Source organism: Anopheles cruzii, chromosome 3 (assembly GCF_943734635.1).
Source record: "Anopheles cruzii chromosome 3, idAnoCruzAS_RS32_06, whole genome shotgun sequence".
NCBI classification, from domain to species: Eukaryota; Metazoa; Arthropoda; class Insecta; order Diptera; family Culicidae; genus Anopheles; species Anopheles cruzii.
Window position 1 is genome coordinate 3,850,259 of NC_069145.1, and position 27,189 is coordinate 3,877,447.

General features: G+C 51.5%; 5 protein-coding genes across 5 annotated transcripts; 2 read left to right on the forward strand and 3 right to left on the reverse strand.

Annotated features, from left to right (window-relative positions):
- Positions 1 to 138: 138 nt before the first annotated feature.
- On the reverse strand, positions 139 to 1,102 carry LOC128274327 (uncharacterized). The gene is made up of 2 exons (XM_053012481.1): positions 727 to 1,102; positions 139 to 665 (listed from the first exon to the last, which is right to left on the reverse strand). The coding sequence occupies exons 1-2, from the start codon at positions 1,100 to 1,102 to the stop codon at positions 139 to 141; spliced, it is 903 nt and encodes a 300-aa protein (XP_052868441.1).
- Positions 1,103 to 6,086: 4,984 nt separating this feature from the next.
- LOC128274987 (uncharacterized) lies at positions 6,087 to 7,520 on the reverse strand. Its single transcript, XM_053013352.1, has one exon. It carries the CDS (start codon positions 7,518 to 7,520, stop codon positions 6,087 to 6,089), a length of 1,434 nt encoding a protein of 477 aa, XP_052869312.1.
- Positions 7,521 to 17,816: 10,296 nt separating this feature from the next.
- Positions 17,817 to 19,948, forward strand: LOC128270248 (atypical kinase COQ8B, mitochondrial). The gene is made up of 2 exons (XM_053007650.1): positions 17,817 to 19,333; positions 19,396 to 19,948. Exons 1-2 carry the CDS (start codon positions 17,817 to 17,819, stop codon positions 19,946 to 19,948), a joined length of 2,070 nt encoding a protein of 689 aa, XP_052863610.1.
- On the reverse strand, positions 19,568 to 20,681 carry LOC128270249 (general odorant-binding protein 19d-like). Its single transcript, XM_053007651.1, has 2 exons — positions 20,567 to 20,681; positions 19,568 to 20,468 (listed from the first exon to the last, which is right to left on the reverse strand). Exons 1-2 carry the CDS (start codon positions 20,630 to 20,632, stop codon positions 20,094 to 20,096), a joined length of 441 nt encoding a protein of 146 aa, XP_052863611.1. The 5' UTR covers positions 20,633 to 20,681; the 3' UTR covers positions 19,568 to 20,093.
- A 940-nt stretch (positions 20,682 to 21,621) lies between these two features.
- LOC128274994 (uncharacterized) lies at positions 21,622 to 24,179 on the forward strand. The gene is made up of 5 exons (XM_053013359.1): positions 21,622 to 21,631; positions 21,764 to 21,930; positions 22,086 to 23,282; positions 23,361 to 23,654; positions 23,985 to 24,179. The coding sequence occupies exons 1-5, from the start codon at positions 21,622 to 21,624 to the stop codon at positions 24,177 to 24,179; spliced, it is 1,863 nt and encodes a 620-aa protein (XP_052869319.1).
- Positions 24,180 to 27,189: the final 3,010 nt, after the last annotated feature.

Sequence of the window (27,189 nt, forward strand, 5' to 3'; positions counted from 1 at the left end):
TGTAAATGCGTCACACGATCGGTATAAATAAGGCAACAACCCTAAATCGCATCGCATCGGTTCGGGCTCGTCATCTACGACCTCTAGTACATTTGGCAACTTTGGAGAGGGACGGACACTCGGACAGTGGAGCGCGTTCTAGGCACGGATACTCTTCACACCCTTCAGGAAAGCCCCATCGCCGTGCGACGGAACGTACTCGTTGGTGTTGAAGTTCAGATCCGACGACGGGTTGATCAGGAAACGGTGCGGATAGTAGGTCATCACCGGGCTCGAGTACTGCCCGATCGGGCCACTGCTGTAGGCCGCTGCCTGGGCCGGCTGGCCGTAGTGAATGGACGGCGATGGCGAGTAGTGGGCGAAGGCGGATCCCGGCTGAACGCTACCCGGTTGGAACGGGACGAACCCGGCCTGGGTGGTGGTGGTTGTCGCCGGCGGTGGTGTTGGCGATACATTGTACGGGCTCGATGGGACGCCCGACGCACTCAGGTGGACCGTCTGATGCTGCTGCTGCTGCTGTTGCTGCTGAGGTTGGAGGTAGCCCGGATGAAGATACTGCTGGTTGCCGTACGGGTAGACGACTGGCCGCAGCAGTTGGATGTACTGCAGACCCCCGGTTGGCTGCCCTTGCGGGTTGATGTACTGCATGATCAGCGGAGTGGTGGCTACAATCGAGACGGAGTCACGGTTGGGCTTCGAGGTTCGGACACTACCGGGCGGGCTTACCTGGAGCTAGCATGTGGTTGCCGGCGGCCTGCGGTACCATGGCCAAGTAGTACTGACCCTGCGCCACGGACTGCGGCGGTTGGCGAAGGTATGGCGAGGGCAGACTGGGCGGTGACACCGTGTGGAACACCGACTGTTCCGGTGCCGTCGTCGAGGCCTTAAGCGGGATCTGCGCGGTCGGTGCCACCTGGTTCTGCAGCTTGCTCAACGTTTCACTGTCGGCGTTGATGGGCGCGATCGTGTTGTAGCTCGTCGGCCCACTGGACGGGGTGCGCGTCTTGCGCGCCTCCTGCACGCCGATCACACCCGGATCGGCACGAACGGCGAGCGGCACCAGGAGCAGGGCGGTGCCCACCAAGCGGAGGGCCAGCTTCATGATGTCGCACTCGTCACCGGGAACCAAACACAGCGGAACCAATTCCAATTTCACTCTCTCACACGGCTTACCGTTGACGGTCACCTCGCTAATGCACCGAGACACACACACACTCAAGACACACGCACACGAGTGATGGGGTTGAGGGCGAAACTCGCTCCGTTCCGGTGGGGTTTTGATTGATAAATGGACGCGCCACTGATAGGTGCATCGTCTTTTATACACACACTGCCCTTACACACAGGGCGGGCGGTCGCGCAGGGATGGAAAATTATCTGCTCCAACGGTGGTGGGCAGGAAAAGCGGAAAAGTTGCCGTGGCGAAGCCGTAGCCGTAGCAAAAATAAGCGGTCCGCAGCAGTAAACACCTTCTGGGGGCCCCGGCGGTAATGAGGGCTGGTTTCGGTCGCATGCGCGGTGCGCCCGGGCACTCTCGCGGTGTTGTACGAGGAAAGCTGGCGGTCACACGAGGGCAACCGCCGACCGCCGACAGCCCTTTTAGAGGGCCGCAAGTTTACTTCCGCGCGCTCCGGTTCGGGGGTTGTCCAAGGTGTTCGCGGGATTAAAGGGCGGTAGCACGCACGGTAGCCGCCCGATCGCCGGAAGAACACCGAGACGGAGCGTTTCGGGACCGAGACACTGTCGTCCACTCCAGGTGGGTTTCCTCATACTTCGGGTTCGGGCAAACAGAGTCACCGCCACTTAAAGCGCCACCAAACGCGCACCCGTACTTCCTCGACCACCGACGAGCCGGAGCCTGCGGAATCTGCCCCGGAGCGCGGTGGGCACACCTCGACACACGGTCGTTGTGGCCCGTGATCCAAATATCGTTATTTACGGTTACGGCGCTAATCATCGCGACGGCCACGGCCATTATCTGCGAGGGCTGCGAGATTAGCCAGCCACCTGGCCGGCCGGCTGGCGTGGTGTGTGTTGTGTTCCGGTATGCGTCATCCGGTTGCGGCGCGCCGATCGAATCAATGGCCGGCGAGTGAGATGGTAGTGATCGTTTGCGCTCCGAGCCGACCCGGCGTCGGCGATGGCAAAGTATGCAAATACCGCGCTTTCAAGGCTGGGGCCACAGAGTGCCGGGATACCCTTGGTTGGGCAAGTTGGGAAAATTATGTAGAAAGTAATCACACGGAAAGGTAATCAGCTACCCTAACCCCGGCGGCACCGATGGTCGCCATGCGGCCAAACATCATCACCATCAACAGGCCCGGCCGATTCCACCGTCGTCGTCGTCGTGCACGTGTCGTGTCGGGAGCGGGAAAACGGTACTCACTCACTCGCGACCCGCGCGCGATGGTGGTGATTATGTTTCAAGTTCATTATCCTGCGCGCAACATCAGCAGATGGACAATTGGAAATGCACGTCCGCTCGAATGCGCACCGGTTGCGTCCGCTTGGCCGCTTGGATGGCCATTGGACTCGCATTGACACTCGTGAGGTTGGAAAGGTCACAAACGCACACTGCACGCGAGGACACGCAAGCGAGCGAGCTACCCTTGCATAACGGGCAACATAAACACTACCCTTTAATGTGTCCGGATCATCGTTCCGTTGTGTGGTCATAAACGCAGCGTGCACAATGCGTTTTAATTTCTACGACTACTCCCGCTATAAAGTCGGCCCACAGAGTTTCCGCATCTCAAATGATCCCGTGGCCCGTGGAGAGCGTAAATTTCTCGCTCGGCACGCCCGGCGGCCACGGAGTTCCTACATCTCGGGTCGGACCGCGCTCTGTTACGCCATCGCCGACGGACCGAGAGGGCGTGTTACCATTTCTGGCACCGGGCAGCAGTCCGGGCGCGTAGAGTGTGGCGTGTCACACTTCCGGTGTTCTCCATAAATAGGTAAACAAGCCATCGCAGGCCACATGCGGCCACATATTGAAGAAAACATCATTTCAGCGTCATCGGGCGCTGCCACCACGGGTCAGAAGAGGCGCTAGTTGGCCAGCTGGGAAGCAGGAACTGTAACGGAAACAGACTACATAAAAACATATACCGTACACGCGCACGGAACACTATTCCCAGTTAGTATTCGACGCAGGCCGTTTCGCGCGGTGGTTGAAGTGGATTTTTCTTTTTTATTAATTTGTCAAAAATGGAAGTTTCGTGTTCGGTCACCGCACCGATCGAAGTAAGCGTTCCGGCGTCCCGTCAATGGTGAGGCTACTTCGATCGTCTTTGGCTCATTGCTGTTTCGAGTGCGCCCGAGACTAATGCATTTCTCTGCGCGGCTCTTGCAAGAACAGTAACAGATCGGGTCACTTTCGCTCTCGCGATGGCGTTGGCCAACCGATCGTAATTCGTTTGTTTCGAGAGCTGCTGTTGGAGAGTAATAAAACTTGTAAAGCATCATTGATATTCGGTACGATAAACCAAAAAACAGAGAGAAAATAAAAGTCATACAATGCACGAGACGCATGGCAAATGATAAAATAAAAATGAATAAGGAATAGGCATAAAGTTGTATATTGGATCGATGTTAAAAAATTAGTTTGAACTAGAACATTTCACGTATTAATGAAACCTGATCAGTAAAAAATATAATCCAAGTAAAACGGGCATTTTATAAAAAAAAACCTAATATCGGGCCACCAATCTCTGGAATATGTTTAATTCCTTACGTTAAACAAATTTGTGTACAAGTGTGAAGAAAAGTATCCATTGTGATGTGTGCGGAGGTCACATGGCCGGCTCGCATGCCATGAACTCGGACCAGTTTCGGCCCAAGCCCGAGCACTATTAAACTCTTTGCTTTGGGGTCCTTGGCCACTTCGTAGACACGGCGTCGTCTGCATTGTTTCATAATAAGACTCAGAGCCAAGAGCCCGAATCCAATGTACCAGGCTGGTCCATAAGTTTTGCGGTTCGATAAGAACAACACACTTTTAAGGTTTGAAATACACTGCATTATTCGGTACGGTCTCCCTGAACATCAATAAAATTGATCCAACGAGATATTAATTTATGAATTCCATCCCTGAGGTGGGATGGGCTACAAAATACGCGTCCACAGTTGTTATGACCTAATCATTTGATGAAACACGCTTTAATCCATAAACAAAATTTCTTTCGCATTCCAAAAACCTGTTGCTAAAACCTTCTTGGCTGATTCGTGGGTACGAACTCGTTTCGGGGCCGAAAAACCATGTTCACACCATTCTTTAGCATTTTGCTTTGTCTCAGGATCATGGTGATAGACCCAAGTCTCGTCCACAGTGATGAGTCGACGCACGAAATCCACTTTATCCTTTCGAAAATGCTGCAAATGTTGGTGAGAAAGTTGCATTCGAAAGTATATTGATCGTTCATCACCAGAGAACACACTTGTTCGTGTAAAAGTTTTTACAAACCATCAACCCCGACTTTAATTGGGCTTTCAAAAACGAAAATACTTTAAATCCACTGTTATTCCCTCATCGTAATGTAACCGTTTCGGAAGGTTTCTAACAGCTCCCAAAACCCGGTAGCTTTTACGTTGTTCCGTTTGTGTGTTGCGAGGTAAAAAGTTGCCTAGTTGAGTTGAGAGAGGGAAAGAAGATTAACCCCGATTTGCACCCCTGTCCGATTATAAACACAGCCGTATGCGCAATGCACATCACAACATACGGTGTTAATATTGCACACCGAGCCGCACACGACATCGACCGCGTAATGGGGCGCGCTGTGTGAGGAAACGCGATGTGCGCACCAAACCCGACGACGACGACGGCGGATCAGAAATCGGAGCGCATCTCTCACGTCGACGACCTTCAAAGCGGGCGCCGATGAGGATGCGCAGCCAAACGACTTCAACGACCGCGGCACAGACGAACCCCCCGCCTGCGTTGCCGTTTACTTCGCACGCTTCGGAAAAGATTCAGTAGGGCCACCACGGAAAGGGAGTCTGATTTTCTCGCACACTCGCTCTTTGGGGTCTTTTGGGCTTTCGACCGCGTCTCCGTCCCCGTCATCGTGAGAAGCGACATCGTGTGGCGGCCAAGTTCAAGGTTTTGCCGTTTGCTGCTTGTGACGCGAATGTCCGGCTTTCTGGGGAGTTCCAATGGTTTTTCCTTTGTTCAAACTAATTGCTTTGTTGTGAGAGGAGTTTATGCCGATGATGCCTATTGTTTTAGTATTAGTAACCACGACCTCATAATCCCACCGACCTGGGAAGGGATCGCCGGGATCCCATCACTTTTTTTTCTTATGCAATCGAGCCTTCTTCAGTCCAGCGGCTCAGATTCAGATCGTGTGTTTTGAAAGCGAATAAGATGCGCCATACAGGGGCTTACATGATTGAAGCCATCGAGCAAAAAACAGTGCACCCAAATGAATATTGAAAACTCTGGACAGGCCAATCGGTCACGCCAATTTGAGCAGTGTTCCGTTCCGCGTTGCGTCTTAAAATGGCCCTCGTCTATCGTGGGTCGTCTTAGGAAAGAAGTGTAACAAGAAGCGATTAGTGGGTAATTAGCGTAGCGCAAGCGTGGCTCACCCACCGGTCGGTCGGTCAACGGATCGGATTACGTGAAAAGCACCCTTTCACGCACGCACGCAGGGTGATCATTCACTCGGGGTCCGTTTCTTTGTCACCCTTTCTGATTTTTCACGCATCTTCGCCGACATATCCCGCCGGCAGCGGAATGGTACTCTAGTTTAATGGAAACAGCATAACCGAGTTCGAGTTGAATGTTTCCAAAACGTCGCCCGTTTCTTTCACCGTCTTTCTCACTTCAAGCCGATCGGTGGTCAGTTCGCTTTTCACGTTTATTATCATCCGCTTCGTCCGCCGCACGGTTCGGCGAGTTTCTTTAAATATCGTTATTTAACACATAAGTTATCATTACGCTACTTTCTCTCTCTCTCTCTTTCTCTATCTCTCGGTTTGGGAGTTCCACTTCGCACTCCTGTCGCCGGAACCAAACTCCGGTTCGTCTCCAGCAGGGCAAATGGCAGGGAACAAACACGAGGCCTTCCCGGTCCCGGTGGCTCCTAGTGTTTCCAGTGGCCCGACGGTGTGTCTGCGGTTGGCGTCGGAGCCGCACTCGCGCCACTATAGTCCAGACTTTCGTTCGAATCCTGGTGCTGCTGCTGTTGGTGATGGTATTGCACCGGCTGGCGGACGACCGTCTCTTCGTGGGATTCCGATGCGGACGCTGCGAGTGGGATGTAGTTCGAGTGGCCACCGGAAGTGACCGGCGGTAGGTACGTGTTCGTGGGTTTGCCGTGCGGTGGCAGGTAAGCATTGGATGACGGTGGTGGTGGTGGTGGTGGAAGGTAGCCATGTTTGGCCGGCGAATCGTAGCTCAGCTTCGGCGGGAGCAGCGGATGTTTGTTGACCGGCGGCAGGTACTGGAGCGAGGGCGCCAGATACGAGCCTGCGGGCAGCGCGGGATGGGTGTGGACGTGCGCGTTCGATGGCGCCGAGATGGTTTCGTGGGACGAGCCGAGGTAAGTGGAGGGTTTGAAAGGCTTCTGGGTGGCCAGAGCCGAGTGCACCGAGGTGTGCAACGGGGACACCATGCTGGCTCCGTGCTGGGAGGGTTGCCCCAGACCCAGGGACGAGACGTACTTGTTGCCGGAGTACAGGTCACCGGCGGGCACGTTGGGGGTGGAATAGTGGCGCAGTCCCTTGACACCGTGCGTGTACGAGGGAGCGTGTTCGTAGCCCAGGGAGTGCGTCACGTGTCCGTACGTCGAGGAGCTCGAAGTGGGCCCGGCCGGTGCCGTCAGGGCCTGGGGCACGGGACCGCCGTGGAAGGATGGCAGCTCCTGGAGCTTGAACGTGACCGGCTTCAGGTGCAGGGCGTTCGTGTCGAACGCGTGCTCGTGCTCTCCGAACGACCCCCCGTACCCGTGCCCGTAGCCGCTGCTCGGCACGGGCTTAATCGTGAGCGGGCCAACCGTGCTGTGGAGCTGTTTCAGGAGCTCGGACAGGTCCTTCGAGCCGAAGCTACCGTACTTGACCGGCGCGTCGCTGAACCCGTTGAACGATGCGTAATGGCCGTGCGGTGAGAAGAAGGCGTGTGAAGAAGCGGCGGCTGGCGTGTACTTGAGACTGGAGGTCGCGGGACTGAGGAACAGCTTGTGGGATCCGTAGGCCGCCGGGTAGGCTGGCGAGTGCTGGGGGATGCTGTAGCTGTAGCCACCGTGACTCGTCGCCGGAGAATAAAGCTCGGCCAGCTGCGGATGACCTCCGTAGCTGTACCGACTGTGGTGCTGGTGCTGCGGGGGGAAGTGTGATAATCCGTAGCTGGCGACCTCGCGTTTACCGTGCGGAGCCTTTTTCCCGGCCACCGGCACGGTGTGGGCCACCGCCGACTTCGGACCGTCGGCGCTGGGTCCACCGGTTTTCTGGACAGGACCGGTCGAGGGTTCGGACCGGGGTCCGACGGCAAGGACGGTCACTGCACCCAGCACCACCATCAGGGCGACCAATTTTACAACCTAAAAGAAGATGGGAGAAAATATCGGGGAAACAAGTTTTAGATGGCGGGTAGTTTGTAAATGCTTATCGAACTGGAGTGGAAAGCCAAGGAGTCCAAGAATTGAATCAAACCCGTGCATCTTCAATGTCGACTCGTTTTAATCGGAACCCCGAGGGCGAGAGCAGGGCCTTTCTTTAGGCCAACTATACAACTTGTAACAAAAGCCCAACGAAAGAATAAATTAAGATCGGAACATTGAACTAGTTTTCCATTGCCGCGCCGCGATTTGCATAAACCATCCGGTTGGTCCTCGAAAGGAGTGCACCAAACAGAAGGCTTCGAACCGAACTGAGGATAAACCAACAGACGAATCTTTGTCCGCGGCCGATCAGTTTCCCTCGTGCTAGTTTGTACAACTTTTGCGAAATACTATTTGTTCCATCAGCTTTGGCTTCCGATCACACACACTGCGCCTTAAACTTTCACTCTACACGAGGCATCTTCCAATTTTCCATCTAAACACTTTCAATCGGCCAAGCCAAGTTGTGGCGATGCTTTCCATCAATAAAAAGTCCAATAACTGCTTCACTAACCATTATCCGTTTTTACTTCCAACTTTTCGTGCGATCTCCGGCGGGGTCTCTCTGGTTCACAGCGCACACAAAAACACACACAAACACATGCACGGGGGCTCTAGTGAGCAAGAGCAATTGAAACTCCGAGCAAGCCGTTCAAGCGCACCGACCGACCGCCAAGGAATGCTGCAAAGCTGCCAAAATTCACCTGTTTATATACCGCGACGACTCTCCGAAGCGGCCGAATGATCTGCGGCGCACCACCAACCTGCCGATGGCCCCGACACCCGCGATGTCGCGCGGTTAAGGTGGACACGGTCCACTCGGCGGCGGCGAGAGTGCGAGAGGATCGGACACGGATCGGAAGGGCCGATAGTGACCAAGGCACGTGACCAAGATCCCTCGGCTCAGGTTCCATTCTGATTTCAGTCCTCGTTAGAGTCAACGTCGCAGTGGGCGTCGAAATTATGAAAGAAATTGGCGATTGGCCCGGTGCCTGGTGCATTTCCGGCACACCGGCGTGTGCGCATTGCGAGACAATTGTCGGTGCGCCAAGTGAAAGACAGTGAAAGTGATCTCTTCTTCTGCTTCTTGAGTCTAATTTACGAAGGGTCCAAAGTTTTCTTTCTGCCCATTACGTGAGCCAATCTTTTTGTTCTCCCATCCCGCGCGGATGCGGTTGGCTGGCTGGCTGGGTCCCGATGCGCTCGGTTCCCACAATTACTGGAGACCCGGCCCGCGAGACTAGAATCGTCCGGGTTCGTCCTCGCCGATTTCACCATTTCGGTACCGGCGCGCGTTAAAACAGGCGCGGCGTTATGTGGCAAGAAAAGTGAAACTTTTGGCTCTCGCGGTGGGTCGGTGGGTGACACGGGTGACAAATACCCCCCCCGGGGATTGATTGGAGCGATCCGGCTTCACGTTTCGTTTGTTTTAATGCGCCGCAGGAAACGAGGGAGAAAAACCACACGGATCAGCGCTGGGGGCAGACGAAGCGCAAAAGGCTATCAATCGTTGATTTATGCCGCGTTCGCTTTTATTTTGCTTTCGTTCACTGCGGAGAAACAGAAGCGCACGGGACGTGAAATATGAACTCATGGGGCCCACGGGGGAGGTGCAACGGGGTCTGCATACATCGTCTGGGCACGTGCGACGCGAAGACAGGGGATGAGTAACGATCGGCTCGTCGATCGGATCCGAAGCCACGAAGGGTGGTTCTGGTTCGGTGACTGATTTTGAATTACACCGACCCGCCCAAATCGTTAGGTCGGGGTCAGTTTTTGTTAGAGGGCGTTTTGATAGCCACCCGATTAGCCCGACGTAACACACGCGCCCTACGAAGGAAAGTCGCCTCGTAAAATGGAAAACCGAACCCTTTTTGGGGCTTTTTTCGGTTGTGAAATGTTATTAGTTATTTAGTAAAGGGTTACTCATTTAGTAGTTTCGAAATTATAGGGCTCGCACTTTACAGATTTCGAATGCATCTGTCAATCCAAGTGTCAAACTTTCAGTTGAATGCCTGCCATTTGAAAAAATGAATCACGAAACAACAGAACAATGTGTTCAAATTACTAGGTCGATGCGTCGAGATTCGGAATTTGTTTGACACACAAAAATGTTTATAAAATTTGAACGCGATTTTCTACATTGTTCAAAGTATGTGCCATTGCTAGCTATACATTTCTCTTATCTCTCTGCTAAATCATGGATTCCCAGAGGAAAGAATTCTTCGACTTTTTAAGTAAACTAATTAGTCTTCCCATTTCGACTTCCTCGTAGAAAACGAAGAGCTGCTCAGCCAATACGTGTCCCATCGAGGAAAATGAATGGTATTCGCAAAGAACCAAGTCTGGCGAATAACGCGGAGAGGGATAGCAGCTTTCATCCAAGTGATTTGATAGTATCCTGAAACAGTTTTGTTTTTTTGGGCGCCTAGTGCTTGATTCCACGGACCACCAGGCGCCCCCATCGAAACCCCCTAGAATTGCATTTTGGTCATTTTTCGATCAATGCATGGTTCAAAAAGGATATTTGTTATCAGTAGCGATCGGAATTAACGTTTGCATCAGATTTTAGGAGCTTGTGAAACACCACAACTTTCTGTCCCACCAGAAAGTTCGTTTTTTGGAGTCCTTCAAGGCTTTTTTTTGTAAAGTCAAAATCGCCATTTTGAAATGTTTTAAACCACTTAAAGCACTGTGATCTTCCAAACACAAGTCCCGACAAGCATTTGGTGCGATTCTGAAGCAGTTTTCTTCAACAGGGGCAGAAAAATAATAATCCCCGCAAAACGTCATTTTCAGGCACAAATGTTGGCATAGTTTAACCCTTTTAAAGATGGGTTGCAACCCGAAATATTTTTTTCTTCGACCTGAAATCATTTACCGGATATCAACACAAGGTAATGATGAATGAACAACAAAACTGGGAAGTCCCAATCGGCAGATACAGCCATCTTTTTAAAATTCCGAATCTCGACGCATCGACCTAGTATTAAGACTTACTACAACAGTGGGGATTCCGAAAAGCTAATTTCATTAAGAACTTTACCTTTTATGTGTTTTTTTAAGTTAGTTTTCAAACTAGACAATAAATGCTACACCCTGTGCTATAAATCGAGCTCGAGTTCAAGTTGTTTCAGACAACCTTTGCCGTACGATCCGCCATTCCTGGCTTCGGTATTTTAAATTCCCCTGAACTGAAATGCCAATTAACGCCAAATAAACGCATACCAGTGACGAGTGGCGCTAAATGACCGTTTGAATATAGCTAAAGTAGCAGCCATAATAATAGCTAAAGTAGCGGCCAACTCAATTTTCTGCACTACCCGGGTCCAAACGATCATCTGCAAAACAATCATCTCCGCCACCGACTTTACACACACCACCAACTGACCAGTTTCATCGCAGAACAGCGAGACCACAGAACTGACTGGAAAAAAGGAAACTCTTTTGGCAAATCTCCATACGATCTGCCCGAATGGAAAGTGTGAGCCTTCGAGTGAAAATCTTCCAAGCACCCCAGTGCCAATCTTGGTCAGAGCGCGAAAACGAAGAAAAATGACCCCCTTCACCAATTAACCGATCGCGCAAATCAATCAACCGGCCGCGGACCTGGCCGCCTTTAGAACGCTCGCGTTCGCCTTACACTTTCGCCTGGCACGCGGAACGGCTTGGCACCGGTTGCGAAACCTTCGGATCGGCCAAGGTGGGAACGCCGAACCGAAGCAACGCGAAGAGGAAGAGATGTGGTCAAAATGGCCAATGTTACAATGTTTTTTCCTGTTTTGTTTTCTTTCGCTCCAAGCGACACGTGACACGGAAGCAGGCGCGTTCGTTCTCGTGATGGCGCTCGTCTGGGCGACTCAGATACCATCGGCTGAGGACCTGGCTCCCTCTCGGGACTTAATAAAGATTTATTGAAAGTGTTGCGACGATAATTCGGGGATAATAAAATGTAAATAAAATGTTGCGACGAGAATTCGGGGAACTCATACAATGTTGCAACTAGCATTCTAGGAAACCGTATGCGGAAGTGAGAATTCCTGGAATCTAGGTTGACAACAAAGTAGTACACCAAAAGACAGGGGGAGCAAAAACCCGAGGATATATATTGAAGGTGAGGGAGAAAATGATTCAGTAGCGATCTGGAAGTGGACTTAGAAAGAGATATAGCCGTGAAATAAAGTTTGAGCGTGCGTTCGTGTATTTAAGAAGAAATAACGAAGCCGATTGGCAAAACTGTTTTTACGTGTATTATTTGTTGATCGCGACTCAACAAAATCAAACTTTATTTGTCGTGTTCTGTAGTTCGGAGCTACCCAGTTCTGCACGTATTCGTGGCATTTTTAGTGGCGCACGGAGATAGAATAATCGTGTCTGGTTATTCTGTTCTCGGCGACCAAGTTATTGCACGGATATCGTGGTACAGAGTAGGGGTGCAGTGAGCCGTGAACGGAACTGTACGAAGTTAAAGTGAGTTTGTTTCTGTTTTGTGAAGTTTATGCAATCATGGATAGTGAGAAGTGCGTCGTTTGCAACAGTGCAACAGACGGAGATTACGTCCAATGCGATGAGTGTGACCAGTGGGCTCACTACTCATGCGCAGGAGTGGATGACACCATAAAAGAAAAAGCTTGGCACTGCGATAAATGTGTCAAGACACTACTGTCCCGCTCAAGCTACACCAGCTCCGGATCCATGCACAGCGCCCGCGGCTCTGATCCAATGGACGAAGCGCTAGAAGAGCGCCGGAGGAGCCTTCTAAAAGAGCGAACGTTGTTCGAACAACGGAAAAAGGCTCAAGAAGAGCTCATCGCGCAGCGAGCCTTGTTCGAGCAGCGGAAGAGCGCTGAAGAAGAGCTAATGGAGCAGGAGATACAGCTAAAACAAGAAATAGCTGAATATGAAATGCTGCACAGGGAACGGTTGGCACCAATAGAGCATCGAGACGCAAGTTCCAGAAAGGAGTTTCGGGCTGCTACATCAGCGGTTGACGGGCCGGGGTATAGTATCGGCCGAATCACCAAAGACCAGCTAGCGGCCAGAAAAGCGATCTCAGCCAACCTGCCTAAATTTCGTGGTGAGCCAGAAGTTTGGCCACAGTTTTTTAGCAGCTTTGAGACCACCACGGAAGTGTGTGGGTTCTCAAACTTGGAGAACCTGAAGCGGCTCCAAGACAGTCTGGCGGGAGATGCATTGGAGGCAGTAAGAGGTCGCCTTCTACTGCCAGACTCGGTACCAGGCGTTATCCGGGACCTGAGAAACCTCTTCGGAAGGCCGGAGAAGCTGCTGAGAACACTGATGGTGAAGGTTAGGAACGCACCGGCACCAAAGGCAGAGAGGCTCGAAACCTTTCTGCAGTTCGGGATCGTAGTGAAACAACTGTGTGACCACATTCAAGCCGCACAATTGAACGAACACTTGAACAATCCTATGCTCGTCCAAGAGTTGGTGGACAAACTTCCACCGACCTACAAGTTGGATTGGGTACGGTTCAAGAAAGATCGAGTGGATCAATCGCTACGAGCATTTGCCTGCTTCATGGACAAGATCATGGAAGAGGTATCAGAAGTTGCTGATTTCCCGTGTGTGAAAATGAATAACATTGAACATGATAAAGGTGCTAGACGGAAGTTCGGTGTAAACGTGCATGTCGCTGAACGCGAAACGGCGAGCAAAGGCCCGAAAATTGTGAACACAAAGGTGTGTTGGGCGTGTGAAAAGCCGGGGCACTTGCTCAAATTATGCTTCGCGTTCAAGCGTAAGGATCTGGCAGAGCGTCTGAAGATAGTGAAAAAGGCTAACCTGTGTGAAGTGTGTTTGTGCAAGCACGAAGCTGGACCATGTCTTTCAAAATACCGATGTACAATAGACAAGTGCGATGGGCTACACCATCCGTTGCTACATCGCGTAGTGGAGACTGTGCAAATACAGGATGCTAAAATGGGCACCAGCGAAGAGTGCTCCGTGATCTTTCGCACAATGCCAGTAACTTTATATGCGAGTAACCAGCAGATGGAAGTATTGGCGTTCTTAGACGAAGGATCGTCAGCCACGCTGGTAGATGATGCGGTCGCTACCCACCTGAAAGCAGACGGCAAAGTAGAGCCGCTGATAGTATCATGGACGGCCGACATCAATCGCATCGAGGACAAGTCCCGGAAAGTAGAACTGTTCATTTCAGCTCAAGGCTCTCGTGATAGATTCCCACTGAGCAACGTACGCACAGTGTCGGAGCTTCAGTTACCGAGACAGGACGTGCGATACGCGGAAGTGAAACAGCGCTATCAACACTTGGCAGATGTACCTGTGTCAAACGCGACAGGAAGACCAACACTGCTGATCGGGTTGGACAATTTGGACTTGTTTGCGCCGGTGGAATCGAGAGTCGGTGCATTGGGTGAACCAATCGGCGTACGATCGCGCCTTGGATGGACAATCTACGGCCCGGAAAAGCGAAAGCAGACGGTTCACAGCTATCTTCACCTGCACACTACGTCAGCAGTTAGTAACCAAGAACTGCATGATGCGATCAGACAACAGTATATCGTGGAAGACGTACCTGCGACAATCGTAATGCCCGAGCCTGCAGAGGAGAAACGTGCTAGAGAGATCCTCGAGACCACGACGGTAAGGGTAGGCGAGCGATTCGAGACGGGACTAACGTGGCGAAACGATACGCGAAGCTTCCCTGATAGCTATCCTATGGCGGTGAAACGAATGGGATCACTCGAGCGCAAGTTGGAAAGAAACCCAAAGCTGAAGCTGAAAGTTGAACAACAAATCAGTGACTATCAAGTTAAAGGATATGCGCACAAGATTACGGGAAAGGAGTTACAAGAAACCCCTAGTTCGGATGTTTGGTATCTACCATTGAACGTGGTTGTAAATCCAAAGAAACCCGGAAAAGTACGTTTAGTTTGGGACGCAGCAGCCACTGTGAATGGTGTTTCGTTAAATAGTGAACTGCTAAAAGGACCCGATATGCTTATACCACTGCCAAAGATAGTGAGTGGTTTTCGGGAGGGTCCAGTAGCATTCGGAGCGGACATCCAAGAAATGTTCCACCAATTAAGAATTCGGAACCCGGATAAACAAGCGCAAAGGTTTCTATTCGGATCTGATGAGCGAGGTCAACCACAGAAGTACGTCATGGATGTAGCTACCTTCGGAGCGACCTGCTCACCCTACTCGGCTCAGTTCGTGAAAAATCTAACTGCACTAGAGTATGCGAAAAGGTTCCCAGAAGCATCCGATGCTGTCATCAACAAACATTACGTCGATGATTATCTAGACAGCTCAGACACAGTAGAACAAGCCATACGAATAGCCAAAGAAGTGAAATACATCCTTTCTAAGGGAGGTTTCCACCTTCGAAATTGGGTGTCAAATTCTCCGACCTTTCTTGATGCTCTCGGGGAAAATAGTGCGGAAACAGCAGTACACTTGTCTCGAGACAAGAACACCGATTATGAACGCATCTTGGGCATCATTTGGAAACCAAACAAGGACATCTTTTGTTTCGCGACCGGACAGACGAACGATGTACCGCCAAATCCGAAAGAACCAGAACACCCAACCAAGCGAGCCGTACTCAGTAGTGTAATGGCACTGTTCGATCCTATGGGTTTCCTGAGTCCGATTACAGCAGGTGGAAAGCGACTAATACAGGATATTTGGCGAACCGATTGTGAATGGGCCAGCAAGGAGATAGCGAATACGGTGCGCGAGATCGGTGAGACGCACTGTCGACCGGCCTGTATGCTGGCCCACGAAGCAAGCGCCAACAAGGGGCACCGATATCCGATCCGATCGTCCGAGGTGCAAGTGCAATCAGGCCAATTTTTTCGGTTGCGTAATCGTTCGAACCGCGGCAGAAGAACGGCGACGAGGTTCAGAGAGCGGGCCGAGAAAGAAAGTCTCGGACGAGGAACTTTGATTGACTTCGGCTCCGATGATTGATGGGGTGTTGCGATGGACTTGGCGTGGCAGTGGCATGGCATAAGCCTAGTGGTGACCATGCGCTAATGCTCCCCCCCCCCCCCCCCCGGTGGTGACACTAGAATAATGGCGGCGATAGACAGCGAGACATCACCGAGAGCGGCGTCTGTTCAATGGCACATTTGAGCTCTTTTTGACGCGCTTTCATTTAAATGGACCACTTGTTTTCTGCAATCCCAATGCAACGTGAAGTGCAGAAAGGCCCAATGGTGCCAATAGTCATTTCGTTTCCATTTAATGCCATCGTGAGATGCTGTGTCCCTGGCGTGTCTCATAAATATTGAAATAATCACTTTTGCTTTACTTGAATGAGCTTTTTTCCACCAAGAACCAAGATTGCCGACCGTACCGCGAAAACAAAAACTGTCCTCCCGACCCAATGCATTCATTCATCATTCCGAAGGCATTCCAAAACGGTGTGTGCGCGGAGGTCACTTTTTATTTGATTACGTGTGCATACCCTCTCGAGCACCCGAGCATAAATTAACTGCCCTGGTCGACTCGACCCCGAAACCCCAACTTTTGGTGGCTTTTGACATGGGATGCAGGGATGATTTATCATGCCCATCAACCATGACCCGCGGTAATAGAAAGGAACCCCCCGGTACCGCACGCTGCGTGACACAATGGATAATCTGGCCAACCGAAGGCGTAGCACCGCCGTATTTGATTAAAACGCAAAATTTTCTAAAAATCGACACGCGTCAACCGAATAAAACGCATTTTTCTTCCTTCGCATCAACAACAAGTATTGTTTGTCGGCTGATTGCCACCATCGCGGGCTGGAAACAGCACCTCACAATCATGAGAAAACGGAAACGAAATGAGCCCAATTTATACACACCTCCGGCGGTGAGACACTTCTTTTTAACGAGCACCGTTCTTGAATTTCAAGGTCGTTGGGGTCGGGCACCGTTTGACGCGAGGTGATGGTCTCAATTTTTTCCCAAAACTCACTGCTGGCAGATCTCACCATAAGCCGGCCGCTAATTTCCACCAAGCTCCCGCTTGATTAAGTCAAGGTTAAGACCCAATAAGAGCTTTGCGCGCGGTACCTTGGGCATTCCGATCAAAAAAGTCCTTCTGCTCTTTATCACTTCGACACTTTCCATTTTTCGAACAGGATTTGCTTTATACAACGAACTCAACCTCTGCCTGGGCGAAGGGAAACGATTGAACGAAAGCTTATTGCGTGAGTCAAATAAAATCGTAATGAAATCAACATCTATTGGTTGCGGTTCAATGGCGATCGCCGGCGCAATCTGCACCAACAACAGCGTCATCGACGACACGGAGAAAGTCGTTGAAGATGAAGCGGAAAAATTAAACCCCGATCGTGACGATACTTTCATGGCGGCGCTCCGGACCGATGGACGATGATAATTAACTTTTTGCCGATCCGTTGATTTTTGTGTTTTACCAATAAGTCCCGCGAACCAATAATCAGCACTCCGCGTGTGATGCAACCCGTACCAATGGCCTCCAATTCTGCTTCGTTGGTCCAGAGTTTCCGATAGACTATTTCCTCCAGAAAATCGCACAGTGTCGATGTGTGGTCACAGCAATGAACGCTTCCCGCGCAGACCGATGGCGAGCAAGAGCGAACACGATTATTCAACGTTTACGACGACAGCATCATCTGACCCGTTTTTCATGCACCACCTCGCCAAAAGGGTATCGGACACGGATTAATGGATCATTTGCTATATGCAGAATCAAGCAATTGCAAGAAATGCCTTCTTTTTCGCAAGGCAATTCACGATGGGAGTTTAAGAAATTTGTGTATCACTGGTGAAGGATGGCGCAAAAAGTGGTGCGCTCAGTGAACTGTTTCTTTTTCAATTGTCTCATTGAAATTAGAGCATAATACCGATCGATTTCTACAATGTAAAAAACCCACTAAGTTTGTTTCCAACGAACACGATACGAATACGAAACGCGCGCCAAAAGAGACAACAACCGCCCAGCGGCTGAACCGGTTCGCTGGCAGCCGCTGAACCGGTTCACTGTGTTGTGTACACTCGAACCGGTTTATTTACATTCGTTCCATCTGACAGTTCTCGAAACGCCGGTAATTGTGTGTGTGTGTGTTCTAAATGCTTTTTGTTGAGTTATCTAATAACGTATTATGTTGTGAAATAAACACTTCGGATATCTTTTTTTCACCTCTGAAAGTGTTATATTGTGAAAAGGCTCGACGCTTTTATTCGGTTAGAAATGTCCCGCGCCCAAGATGCTGTCGGCATTCTGCGTGGCCTACGATTGGTGGCCGATGCGATAGCCAAAACGCAGGGCCAATACGCCGAGCACGTATGGGCAAATTCGAGTGTCCGGGAACTGATCGAACAACAGATGGTGGCCGGAGAACAGACCATTAAGCAAGTGCTGGATAATCCATCGAAAGAGATGGAGAAAGCGGGAGGAGTACTGCGCGAAACCATCGAACGTACGGCGGTGGTAGCGGAAGGATTGCGTCAGCTTACGGTGGCCGCTCTGCCGAAGGTTGGCCCCCTTTCGGCCGATGGAATACTGAAACAGCGAACGCATGCAAGCACTGGTGACGGAGCTTTGCCATCCTCGGAAGGTGCAGGCGATATCGGCAGCTTGGACATTTCCAAAATAACGCTAAAAGAACTGGAATCGATTCTGTCCGAGCACAGCAAAAACCGAGAAGTACGGTTGAGTTTAGAAAACACCAAACGCACTGCAAGCCAACAAACAGCAGAAGCAGCACCCGCCACAACCGTTCATAATAACGAATCCCAAGCGCAACCAACAGAAAGTCTACAAAATGTCCTTCCTAAGCCAGCGGAGACCGAACGTTCTTCGACTCCTTCGAAGGGTTTAGCGCAAGACGAGAAGCAGATCAAAAGCATGATGCAGTTTGTGTCTTCGTACGATCAATCAACGATCAAGCACGAATCGAAACCTTCGAACCCAATCGAACTACCCCAGCTGAGCACCGTTGCCAAGCAACGCAAGGTGCCCTCATCACGCGTGGCTCGATTAGCTTCGTTCGGTGGACTGTTTGCCGGTCTGGGGCTGGGCACGGCAAACGAGCTGGCCAAAGGAGCGCTCGGAATCGGTGGCACGCTGGACGTGAAGCAAGCCCTGTTCAGCCCAACTAATGCCGAACGCATCGTGGATACGCTCTGCAAAGTCCGAGGTGCCGCTCTAAAGCTGGGACAGATTCTGAGCATACAGGACTCGAACATTGTCTCGCCACAGCTGGTGAAGGCTTTCGAGCGTGTCCGGCAAGCGGCCGACTACATGCCCGACTGGCAGGTGGAAAAGCAGCTCGTCTCCGAACTGGGGCCCGAGTGGCGCTCGAAGTTGGCCACCTTCGATCAGAAACCGTTCGCTGCCGCTTCGATCGGACAGGTACACCGAGGGGTGCTGAAGGAGACTGGCACGGAGGTGGCCATCAAAATACAGTACCCGGGGGTAGCCAGAAGTATCGAGAGTGACATCGATAATCTCGTATCGATGCTGAAAGTTTGGGACGTGTTTCCGGCCGGAGTATTTATCGACAATGTGGTTGCCGTGGCCAAACGGGAACTGGCCTGGGAAGTGGACTACACTCGAGAAGCCGAATACACGGAACGCTTCGGGCATATGATTCGGCACATGCCCGAGTACCGGGTGCCGGTGGTGATCAAGGAATTAACCTCAGCGAACGTATTAACGACGGAACTAGTCCCGGGGGTGCCAATGGATCGATGTTTTGACCTAAGGTAATCGCCGGAACGCGACCGGATGTACCGGCTTGCTGATTTCACGATCGTTCTCTTTTCAGTCAAGAGCACCGCGACCACATAGCGTACTGTGTGATGAAGCTGTGCCTTAACGAGCTGTTCACCTTCCGGTGCATGCAAACGGATCCGAACTGGTCCAACTTCCTGTACGACGAACCAACGAAGCGCCTCATGCTGATCGATTTCGGGGCCACACGCTTCTACCAGAAAGCGTTCATGGACGATTACTTGCGCGTCATAATGGCGGCCACCAAAAACGATCGCCAGAAGATTTTGGAGCTCTCGCGAAAGATGGGATTTCTTACCGGCTACGAAACGCCCGCCATGGAAAATGCGCACATCGATGCTGTGTTGATACTGGGGGAAATATTCAGCGTGCCTGGAGAGTTCGAGTTTGGCCGGCAGAGTACGACGAAGAAAATTGCGGCCCTGGTGCCGGTGATGGTCGCACACCGATTGTGTCCACCGCCCGAGGAGATCTACTCGCTGCACCGAAAGCTGTCCGGGGTGTTTCTGCTGTGTGCCCGGCTTAACGCCAAAATCGACTGTAAACCGATCTTTAACGAAGTGATGCAGAATTACAAATTCGATTGAACGATAGAACCGCCCAGCAACGGAATATTTAATAAAGCGACCGGCACTGGTCACAAAGTTATAACTGGCCTGAGGTTTATTAGGAAGTGTATGCGATTTTTAGGGAACGAAATGCGAGCATTCAGGACATCAAGGAGCCAAGGTGCTAATGCTTCAAGGAGATACCATGCTTCTCGGCCGAATCCTTAAGGCAGTTCATGATTAGCAACGCCAGCTCACAGCGATCCTCGTTGGTGACATCTTTACAGTCGACAGCAATTTCTTTGGCGACTTCCACTTTCGTCTCATCGCCCTTCATGAACACCTTCGATAGTTCCATGAAGCCGTCTGGCTGGAAGGCTTTTCCGTTGGACACTCCAAACTGCTCCTGCATGCACCCGATCAGACACTTCTGGGTGCGCGTTTCCGGCGTTTCATCGTTCACGAACATATCCACATCGGCGTCGCTGGCCCCTTCCTTGGTTTTACACTCGACCGCCAAACCGCGCAACATCTCCTTCGCGTCCATCATTTTATCGGCCTGATCGGGAGGTGAGAAAGAATCGATTAAACAGAGCCACTTGTTGCACTACCACACCACCACCACCATCGGTCTTACAGCAGCGTCATATGCTTTACCTTTGCACCGGCCAACGCCAGTCCAACAAACAACAAACCGACCGCGCTGAACTTCATCATGAGCATCACGTTTCGATTTCGCTTACAAACTGCACCGTGCAGGCTCTCGACAATGTTTCTTTTATAGATTGAGTCGTTAAAATTCCCGGTCACAGCCGGAGTGTGTTGCATGCTGCAACGCGTTCACCGTCGGTACTCGCGTGATACAATCTGGTACAGTATCCGCGATGGCTAATTATAAGAATTTACTTCTTCACTTCCTGCAATACGCCCCCCGCCACCGTCGTTATGACCGCTGGTGTTGCCGCCCAATTTCCCGCAGTTTCGGAGCCGCGGACCATGTGGGAAGGGGGGTTCTGTTGTTTTCATGCTCTGGCCGGCCGATTGTCGATACGATAGGTTGTAAATGAAACGGCTTCGCGTACTCGAGGCACACTTTCGGACATAAATTACCGGCTGATGTCAGCCACTTCCCGCCACTTGATACAAGATTTATCGCAATCACCCGAACGATACGATCCGGAATGGGCATTCCACCCTGTGACTAATGGTACGGAAAGGAAAAGCATTTACTTCCATAGTGTCCACCGGCGCTCCCGTTTTAAGCAAACATTTTGCCCCAATCGATACGGAACGTTAGAAAATTTAAAACCAAAAGCAAATCTGTTTGCTATCCGATAATCGAGAGCGATTGGCTTAGCGCTTAACGTATTGACCAGTCGGAGAAATAACCAGAAAAAAAATGTTTCAATATCAATAACTCGCTGGTTCCGGTTCATTTACGATGCAGAAGTTGTCGGCCATGATAATGGCACGTTGTGGTCGAGGTAATTGAGAAATTTGCAGCAAGCAAACACAATAACGACGTTGTTTTGTTGGCCGGTAGGTAATGATTTAAATTTTACATTCCAGGCAAGGCTGTAAAGTTAAACATGGAGCGACCGTGGCGCGATCGGGACTGTTTGCGGGCCAGGAATGCGGAATAAAATAGAATTTACATCGCCGACAGTTTCATAACCTCACTGTCGGCGGAACTCACACGAGAAAGTGTCAGAATGAACATAAGTGAGGCGTTTTTGGTGCAAATAGAAAGCGTACGAACCGAATTTGAGCTGATGCTGTTCCTCAGAAGTGTCTGTAAGGGATCATAATGGTTATTAGTCACGGACAGACAGTTTTATTAATCGTTTCGATTAGTTCACCAGTATCTGGGGACATTTTTCTGCACGTGCATCATAATCAACACGGCCTCCGTTCAGTCGGCAAGACCCATCACCGAAGGGTTCCCGTTGCCGTTCATAGTGATCGATTTCGCATCCAAACCACCGGACGTTCTGCTACAGGCCATCGAAAACGGATGTCAGGTAACTCCCGTCCTCCTGTAGTCAATCATTAGCCCCCCGTACCGTACTGACCTGTGAAGGGTACGCGATTACACGATGACATAACCTTCATCTGACCACTAAAAAAACACACAGACTAATTACACCCACTCCGGTTGCGCACTTCCGGCACACAGTCTTTCGTTCTAACGTCATCGACGGCCCTCGACTTCATGGATCAATTCCGGTACGTTCACGATCGCGCCATCGCACGCTACCCGCAGAAACGGGTATTTATCGTCGGGAACGCCGATGATAACGAGCTCGAGTCGGGGATGGCCACCATCCTAAGCCACAGTGCCATCGACGATATGTTGGATCTGCTTTTGATACGGCCCAACGCCTCCGGCCGCGTTGACCTTCTGACAAACTTCCTTGCGACAACCGCGAGCGAACTGACGCTGCTGGACAGCCGCAATCTAGCCTCGAGACCGGACACAGAGCCGCTACAAGATCGGGTCAATTTGTTCCCGAACAAACGGCGTGACCTTCGAGGACGCGACATGCGATTGGCCATTTTCAACTATCAACCGTACACGGTCTGGCGCATGTTGGCTGAGGGCGCCGAATCAGCCGGGCAGCAGCAGCAGGCCAACGCTTACTTCAACCACCGCCGGGTTCTGTACGTGGACGGGACCGAGGCGCGGTTGATGATTGAGTTTTGCGCCAAATTTAACTGCAAACTGGAAGTGTCAGTAGACGACGTTGGCGAGTGGGGCCAGACGTTTCCGAATCGCACCGGAGACGGCGTCCTCGGGGCGGTCGTTGAACGACGAGCTGATATCGGCGTTGGGGCGCTCTACTCGTGGTTCTTGGAATTTGAATTTCTGGCACTCTCGAAACCGATCTCGCGAACCGGGGTTACCTGCGTGATGCCAAAGCCTTTGCAACTGTCCTCGTGGATGACTCCGATCCTACCGTTTTCACCCGTACTCTGGAGTGCCGTCATTGCAACGTTCCTAGTGGCGACGATCTTCGAAATACTGATCAACGCCGCGGCGCCCCGGATCACCATGGCCAAGCGGTCGTCTCAGGTCGGCCACGGCCGCGTGGATGTCTGCGAGTCCGTGATGGTCGTGATGTCCATCTTCATCCTGCAAACGGTGCTGCTGCGCATCAACAAAAATCGCTTCGTATCGCAGATGATCCTGATCGGTTCCCTGCTGATGGTGGGCCTGATGATCGGGAATGCGTACAGCGGCGGTTTGTCGAGCGTAATGACGGTGCCCCGGTTCGAGAAGTCTATCGATACGGTGCAGGACCTGGCCGATAGCGACTTGCGGTGGGGCTCCACACACGATGCTTGGATCTTTTCGATCCAACTGGCCACTCAGGTTCGTTCCGTCGTTGAATCGCTGAAAGATGAAAGCAAACCCCAAACTGAATTAACCTATCGTTGTCACCGCTTCAAGCCAACCATCGTGAAGTTGCTGGAGACTTTTATCACCTACCCGAAGGATGAGCTACACCGGCACGCCCAACAGCGCGACATGGGCTTCACTATCGAGCGGCTCCCCTACGGCCACTTTGCCGTGGGGGAATATATCACGAAGGACGTGGTGGAAAGCTTCGAAATCATGGTCGACGACATCTACTGGGAGAACTGTGTCGCAATGGCCACCAAAACCTGGCCACTGATGAACGAATTCGACGAGCTGACGCTGGCCGTATTCGAAAGTGGCATCCAACGTTACTGGGAAGCCAAGGTGAGTCAGGTGCACGGTACCGGGAGGGATTCGTTATGTACTCGCGCTTATGTCGTGGGGTCACGCGTCCCGTCTAGTGTCCCACGGTCAGGGGGACTGGTCAGTTGTCACGTGAGCGCGTGTGGTAAAAAGAGACAAATATTGCCCTACGGTGCGGACACACACTGCGCATGTATGCTAACGCCTCCCGGATCTCCGGATGAATCCGGCCCCACACGGGGGCAGATCTTCTGCCCACCCCCCCGAAGCGACCGCCCCAAAAATGTCCGCAAATGTGTTGCACTTTCCGCAAACGGAGTAATTCTTCTTCGCCCGCTTTCGTCCTGACAGGTGGTGTCAAAGTTTGGTGATAACAAGGTCCAGCACGCCATCGTGTCGTCCCGAAAGTTCGACAATCCGGGCCCGATTGCGCTGCAGCCGTCGCACCTGCTCGGTGCGCTCTTCCTGCTCGTCATCGGACTCGCGCTCGGACTGGTGTCCTTTCTGGTGGAGCTTCTGTGGCACCGCATCGAGTCGAGTCCCTAGAATGAATCAGCCAAAACCGATACACGGTGGGGTGGCCCTCCAATGAACAAGGTGTCGAACGCTCGTTCCCTTTCTTTTAGAAATTTCCTCTCAAATTCGGACAGGGAACGTAATAAAACGTGGTGTCCCCGTCCCCAGCCAGGATCGGACTCGTGATGATCTGATAACAGTAGCCGGAGCAGCAGAAGCAGCAATAAAGTGTGTCCTGTTTTGGAACCCTCCCGGCAGCAGACTCTAACAACTCGATCGAATTGCGCTGTGCAGGGAACACGCTCTCGTGGGGTTGCTGCCGAAGGGTCCCGAACCACTTGGGAGGGTGGCAATCGCGTGCACAGCACGGCAACACCTGTGTTGCTGGGTGGTGAGGTGGCCACTATCCATTTTATAGTTTTCTGCCCCTTCAACAATAGAAACATACCCTACCACAGTTGATTGAGCTCCCGACGCCGGGGTTGATGTAGATGTGGGAACAATTATTGGTGGTGTCAATTAATGGCTGGCCGGCGGAGGGGCCGCTTTAGATAATCGGACCCGGGTCGGACGGAGGGTTCGGGTATTTGAACCAATAGCGCCACAATTTGTGGCACGGGGTCCAAGCGTTGACAGTAGCCCCTTTGTACTGATTTCTCTCCACGTGCTAATGCTGACCAGTACTAAGCTTTTGAAATAAGAAGGGTAACTTCTACCATGCAATGTATTGTTTATAAATGTTGCTGCAACACGACAAAATGGCGAAGGACGCAATTCAAGGCCAGGTCACGGGCCAGTGCACAGGGATCTATAGCTTCCCCTGTAGAAATAAATGCCACAAAAAAGGTTGTCCAATGCCCTAAACTTAGGTTCCTTTCAACAGCACACATCAATTTGTACTTTTTAAGCTCAATATGTTTCAATAAAAGTGAATGTGAGTAATTTGTTAAAATAAAATATAATGCACTCAAGTGCGTTGAGGACAGAACTGTTTTCGACGATGGACACTGGTAAATAATTGCCCTCGTCGGAGGAGTCATCAAACGATCGATCGATGCCCGCGTTGCATCTGTAGCGCCGAGCCTTCGATTCAGAAGACTCGGTCCAATGGCCCCGATACATCTGGCCCGAGACGCAATATGACGCCAAAAGGACGCGCAATACTTGCGCAACTACGCGGTCACGCGGTGCTGCACATGCTTTGTCACGTAGTGAATTTAAGGATTGCTGAACGACCGGACCATGACCACACGCTTAATGTGATTTGAGGATTGCATAAAACGCAGAATCTGAGTCCCGCTGAATGGATTCCGGGTCAAAGTTTGCACTCTTTTCCCCCGCCCGTCACCGGGCTAACGACTAGTGACGTCATAGTGTCCTGCGGTGCGGTGCAATCAACCCGCCACCGGATGTGTTCCGGGCCTATATACTTGTGGAAAGTGGAATGGACTCCCTTTCGGTGCTGGACACAGCACGCTGTAACACACACGGCTTTTTGGGACCCTTTTTCGCTCGAATTAAGGACTCCTACATCCTGCTATCTCGCTCGCACGTTGCTCATTGTTTATTCATTGCGTCCCACCACCACACCCCAAGCATGCGGACCGTGTGGGGTCAGTCAATGGAACGGAAAGGAAGTGGAATGGAGCAAAGAAAAAAAAACGATAAAAAAGAACATCAGACGCGGACCGAGAGAGAGGTCCTTTCGGCAGCCAACCGTTAAACAACGCATTTTACGTTACACACACACACACACAACCGTCCGCAGATGTAACGCCACGTAACATATGATACGGTCGTTAAAAGGACCTCTCGCGGACGTTGTGGTGGTGGTGGGGACAGTTTTGAAATTGTACAGTGAAACAGAACAGCGTTTCTGGCGACCGGGTGCCGGGCCAGTTGGGGTCTGTGGCTCCGCGTCTCCGAGTCCGGAGGTTTCAGGACTAGAAGACCAGAAGAGGACAGCTGCCACGGCACCAACACCAGTTTGGGCGCGCTCAGGCAATAGGGACACCGTTTTCGGCGAGGACCCGCGCGTACACTTTGTAACGGACGTTCGAATACTACGGAAGAGTGTCCACCCGCGAGAGCGTGTCTGGCGAGAGTGTCCGGCTTTTCTGGGACGAACCTGCGCCTGCCGGGGTCCATCTGTGCGGATCACCTTCCTTCGTCGGGTGACCAGAGTGGGACCAATAGTACCATCACCGGTGACCTATGTGGTCCACACACTGACCACTACAAAGTGGGAGAGAGAGAGAGTGGGACTGGCCAACAGGAGTTGGCCCGAAGCGGTCCCCGAATGGAGCAGTCTTTGTCCAGTCGTAACTAGCAGCGGACCACCACTAGTGGTTAGCAAGGACACGCGCGTACACGGAGAGTATCCCGGATTCCGGACCGTCCGGTGACCAGTGAGTGAGTGAGGGAGAAACAGTGAGCAAGAAAAAAAAGATGGTGACTCAAGATGGTGGCCACGTAGTGAAAATCAATTGAATCGATGGGGATTTCTGGGGACTTTAGTCGATCCCGTTTACCGGATGTTTTCAAATATTAGGTCGGATTTGTGCGAAAGTGGAAACGAAGAAGTGTCTGAGAGACAAATTGAAGTTACACTCAACGGAAAATCGATCTGTGGCGCGGGATTTGGGAGCTAGTACCTCAGAAGTGGACTAGTGGACGAAGTAAAGGATTTCAGAACGCTGAATTCGATCGGCGCGGTTTGTGACAGTGTAGAACCGTACAGGATGGATGCACTTTTGCACGTGAATAATATATAGAGCAGCGCACCAGAGAACCGTTAGGGGTCCGTGAAGAAAGTGAATATTTAATGAGGGACTCTCGACGGACCATCGCGTCTAACAGAAAATTCCATCTATCTGCTCTGGTGAAACATTTGTGGAAAGCCCTCAGAGATCAGGAGGGGCACAAAGGACGGTACGTGTGGTAATGGCCGCGGCTGCCTTCGATGGCCTGGGCTCGCAGACGAACGGTTGACGTGTGGACCACGGATCTACGCAGTGCGCAGTTGGTGACCGTTTTTCCC

Coding starts and splice junctions, on each gene's coding strand:
- LOC128274327 (XM_053012481.1), bottom strand. CDS start 1,102: ATGAAGCTGGCCCTCCGCTTGGTGGGCACCGCCCTGCTCCTGGTGCCG. Junction 666..726: donor CAACCACATGCTAGCTCCAG/GTAAGCCCGCCC, acceptor TCTCGATTGTAG/CCACCACTCCGCTGATCATG.
- LOC128274987 (XM_053013352.1), bottom strand. CDS start 7,520: ATGGTGGTGCTGGGTGCAGTGACCGTCCTTGCCGTCGGACCCCGGTCC.
- LOC128270248 (XM_053007650.1), top strand. CDS start 17,817: ATGTCCCGCGCCCAAGATGCTGTCGGCATTCTGCGTGGCCTACGATTG. Junction 19,334..19,395: donor GATCGATGTTTTGACCTAAG/GTAATCGCCGGA, acceptor TTCTCTTTTCAG/TCAAGAGCACCGCGACCACA.
- LOC128270249 (XM_053007651.1), bottom strand. CDS start 20,632: ATGCTCATGATGAAGTTCAGCGCGGTCGGTTTGTTGTTTGTTGGACTG. Junction 20,469..20,566: donor TGGCGTTGGCCGGTGCAAAG/GTAAAGCATATG, acceptor CCTCCCGATCAG/GCCGATAAAATGATGGACGC.
- LOC128274994 (XM_053013359.1), top strand. Junction 21,931..22,085: donor CCATCGAAAACGGATGTCAG/GTAACTCCCGTC, acceptor TCCGGCACACAG/TCTTTCGTTCTAACGTCATC. Junction 23,283..23,360: donor CGATCCAACTGGCCACTCAG/GTTCGTTCCGTC, acceptor CACCGCTTCAAG/CCAACCATCGTGAAGTTGCT.